The sequence below is a fragment of the Ananas comosus genome, linkage group 2 (assembly GCF_001540865.1).
Source record: "Ananas comosus cultivar F153 linkage group 2, ASM154086v1, whole genome shotgun sequence".
Taxonomy (NCBI): Eukaryota; Viridiplantae; Streptophyta; class Magnoliopsida; order Poales; family Bromeliaceae; genus Ananas; species Ananas comosus.
Window position 1 is genome coordinate 10,998,555 of NC_033622.1, and position 3,439 is coordinate 11,001,993.

The 3,439-nt window shown below is 40.3% G+C and overlaps 1 protein-coding gene across 1 annotated transcript; it reads left to right on the forward strand.

Moving 5' to 3' along the window:
- LOC109723225 lies at positions 217-2,982 on the forward strand. The gene is made up of 2 exons (XM_020251527.1): positions 217-580; positions 1,996-2,982. Exons 1-2 carry the CDS (start codon positions 375-377, stop codon positions 2,486-2,488), a joined length of 699 nt encoding a protein of 232 aa, XP_020107116.1. The 5' UTR covers positions 217-374; the 3' UTR covers positions 2,489-2,982.

A 3,439-nucleotide genomic window follows, 5' to 3' on the forward strand; every position in this document is an offset into this window, starting at 1 on the left:
CTTTGTACACTTTTCTCCATTGCTCTTTTCCTTTTTTATTACCCGGATATTAGATAAAGAACAACGGGATAAGGACCGATAAGGTTCCTTGCCCATAAAAAAGATAATCTTAATTAAGTAATTAACAGCTGTTAATCCACATTACTTTCTCCATGTTAACTTAGTTTTAATTAGGCTATTAATTGCTCTCTCTCTCTCTCTCTCTCTCTCTCTCTCTCTTAATGCGCGCTCTCTCTTTTAATGCTCTCTCTCTCTCTCTAGGAGTGATAAGTGTGCTAGAGAGAGAGAGAGAGGGGGGGGGACGAGGCTTCGGCGATCGGGGCGATCTCGGCCGTTGATTTGGATCGGGCGGAGGAGCCGGGGTGATCGGACGGATGTCGATCGCTCTGGAGAGGGGGGGAGGGATCGGAGGGTCGGGGTTCGCCCGGGGGGTCAACTGCTTCGCGGCGTACGAGGCGGAGGCGCCGGCGCCGGCGGCGGAGGGGTCGGGATCGGACGAGGGGGAGGAGGCGGAGGTGCAGAGCTCGTACAAGGGCCCGCTCGATACGATGGACGCGTTGGAGGAATCGCTCCCGATCAGGTGAAAACAAAGATCACTGTGTATGATCGATCTCTTTAGGAGCTTTTGGGATTTTTCTTTATGTTATTTGTTTCTCTTTCTCTTTCTAATTTGTTGCGTTATAAGAAGAATCATGTGTTCAAAATTGGTTTTTTTTTTTTTTTTTTTAAGCTAATGTTTTGGACAATTTGCTTGATTTTTCTTGAACTAGGTTTCTCTTCAACTGTTATTAGAGCATGAAAGAGAAATGTGATACAATTTGGGGGACATTGGGTGAAAGATATTAACACATCTTCGTTTTCCTCGAATATTTTGTAGTTTCTTGTTTTGAAAGAGAAACTGGTTTTCAAGAAAAAAAACATTTTTTTTCTTGAAATTTTTACAACATTATTAGTAATATCTAGCTTTAATTTGGTGTTATTTTTGCAATTATCAAGACCACTGTTTTGGTAACTTAGTTTCTGTGGTGAGATCTGGTACTTAACACATAAGATTAATAGATTTAGGTTAGATGGTTTATTCAGGATCTTTGTGAGAAATCACTACTCTTGAATTAGATAAAGAAGTATCAAGGAGCCAAAGTGAAGTAATAAACGAAAAAGGAGAGGAGAACTACCATGTAAAAATGATATTAGCAATTGACAATTCTTGGTTTGGTGTGTAAGGCCTCGAAATAGGAATGCACTAATAAATGCCAGTGAGCTGTATTACCCTGGGAAATTTACCGATAAGATTTTCGAGGATATTGTTCCTCAATTGGGTATTGATAATGTGCATTGAATTGATACCCTTCATCTGCTAGAACCATCAAGCCAATGATGCTTTTCGGCCATTCCTTTTGTACAAACTTTTTCTGTTGATAGGGAATGAACATGGATTAAGTTTGCCCAATTATAGATTGTCGTAATTCGGCCCTCTTGTTCACTACTGTTATGTCTTCCACAGGGAAATTCGCATTTTTGGTGGGCTCTTTTGTTATATATCTTTCAAAGTTGCTATTCTTTTTATTTTCAGGAATTTCCCTGGATCTCTCTCTTGAGAGAATTTCAGCTTCTTTTTGTACTTTTCATCCTGTCGTTATTGGAAACTACTTTTAGGAGTTCTCCATATTTCGCTGATTATTAGACAAGCGTGGATTTAGCACGAGCGAAATCTGAGGATGATGTGTCATTAAATCTGTTGAACTAACCAAATTACTGATAGAGATTAGTCTGCGAGTGGCAAATTTCTTGATTTTTTGCATTAAAAGAGGGAATTGTTTGTATCGTAGACTCGATATGCTCGAGTTGGTAAGTACATCAATTTTGGCATGTAGGGGTATGACCTCTTTAAGCTTGTCCGCATCGAATGCCTATATTCTCTGACCGTTCTTTCTATTAACTGCTTGGAATCACACTAATATGTCGTTATTTGTTGATTCATTAAAATCATGGCAGGCGTGGCATCTCTAAATTCTACTGCGGCAAATCAAAATCGTTCACGAGCCTCGCAGACGCCATATCATCAACCTCCGCAAAGGACCTTGCCAAGCCAGAAAACGCCTATACTAGGAAGAGGAAAAATCTACTCGCCTTCAGTATCACGTGCGAAAAATCACGTAATGAAGACCTTATAAAAATGGAAGGTGGCATAGCCAAGAAGCCAGCCAATTCTAGCAGAAGCACGGTAAACCCTATAAGCAGAAGCAGTTCTGGGAGCAATAGCAGCAGCGGCAGCAGTAGCGAAGAGGAGCATGAGCCGCCCCGGCGGCTCCCGCCCCGCCACCCACATGGAAAACCTGCTAGTAATGCCGCATTTACTTCCGCATTCAGCCGCTCATCGCCTCAAACATTTCCCGTACCTATGAGATCATTCTCAATGATCGATCTACAAGGCGCTGGTAGTTCGAGCTCATCAATTGGCTCCAAGGTTAAGTCCAAGAGGGATTAGCGACTCGAAACTTCTTTCTGATGACTTGGCTATTACTGTACAATTTTAAGCTCAGTTGGCCAATGTTGTTTCTTCAGGTAATAAAACAGGGAGGCTGATAGAGAGAAGGTGTTTATAAAGTATGGAGTTGGGATTCCCTCGTTTATCTGTATTTTGTACATGAAGTAGGGTTTGTTGTATCAGTTGGGCTTAAGATGCTTAATTTCTATCAAACATGAAAGTACTTGTTGCTCTGTGCTTTGCCCTGGGGTCTTGTTTCTGTTTGTTGGCATGTTTTCATTTAATGCCCTCATGTGCATAGGATTTTATAGGTTTGAGTCACTGTTGCTTGTGTGGTTGGTATGCTAATACGAGGTTGAAATGATATTATGTAGGTGGTTGGTATTTATCACTCTTTTCTTGTAGGGTTTATCAGTTAAAAGGCATTGTTGCTGAGTCTCCTAAAATGATGTTTTTATACATTATTAATAAATTGTTTGAAAGTTATTGATTCACTTAAGACAGTTGAAAATTTACCAACGAATCAATAAAACCATTGGTGGGAGTTCTTACCTACAATTAAATTAATGGGTGCGATGTAGATGGCTTCTGAAATGCTTGTTGAAATGAATGCAACTTCTTAGCTACTTCAGCTTCACAAGGTAATTAGCCATTTTTGTTCATCTTCAGCTTGAATTAAATTGTGCTAGTAATCTTCTGTATGCAGTGAATATTCTTATGACAGTTCTTACTAGACTAAGAAGATATCCGAGTGATTCACCATATTCCATTATAGTTTTCTTTCAGTAGTTCATCCATGATCTGGTACAAGCGAGAAGTGAATATACAATAAGAAACATTGCACACTCCCTGTGTCTCAAAATGACAATAGCGATGGCAAACCAGATTAACTCCCCTTTTACCGCCTGGTGGTTCAGAGGCAACTCTCAGAAAAATGAAGGCAATCTCAAG

Coding starts and splice junctions, on each gene's coding strand:
- LOC109723225 (XM_020251527.1), top strand. CDS start 375: ATGTCGATCGCTCTGGAGAGGGGGGGAGGGATCGGAGGGTCGGGGTTC. Junction 581..1,995: donor GAGGAATCGCTCCCGATCAG/GTGAAAACAAAG, acceptor AAATCATGGCAG/GCGTGGCATCTCTAAATTCT.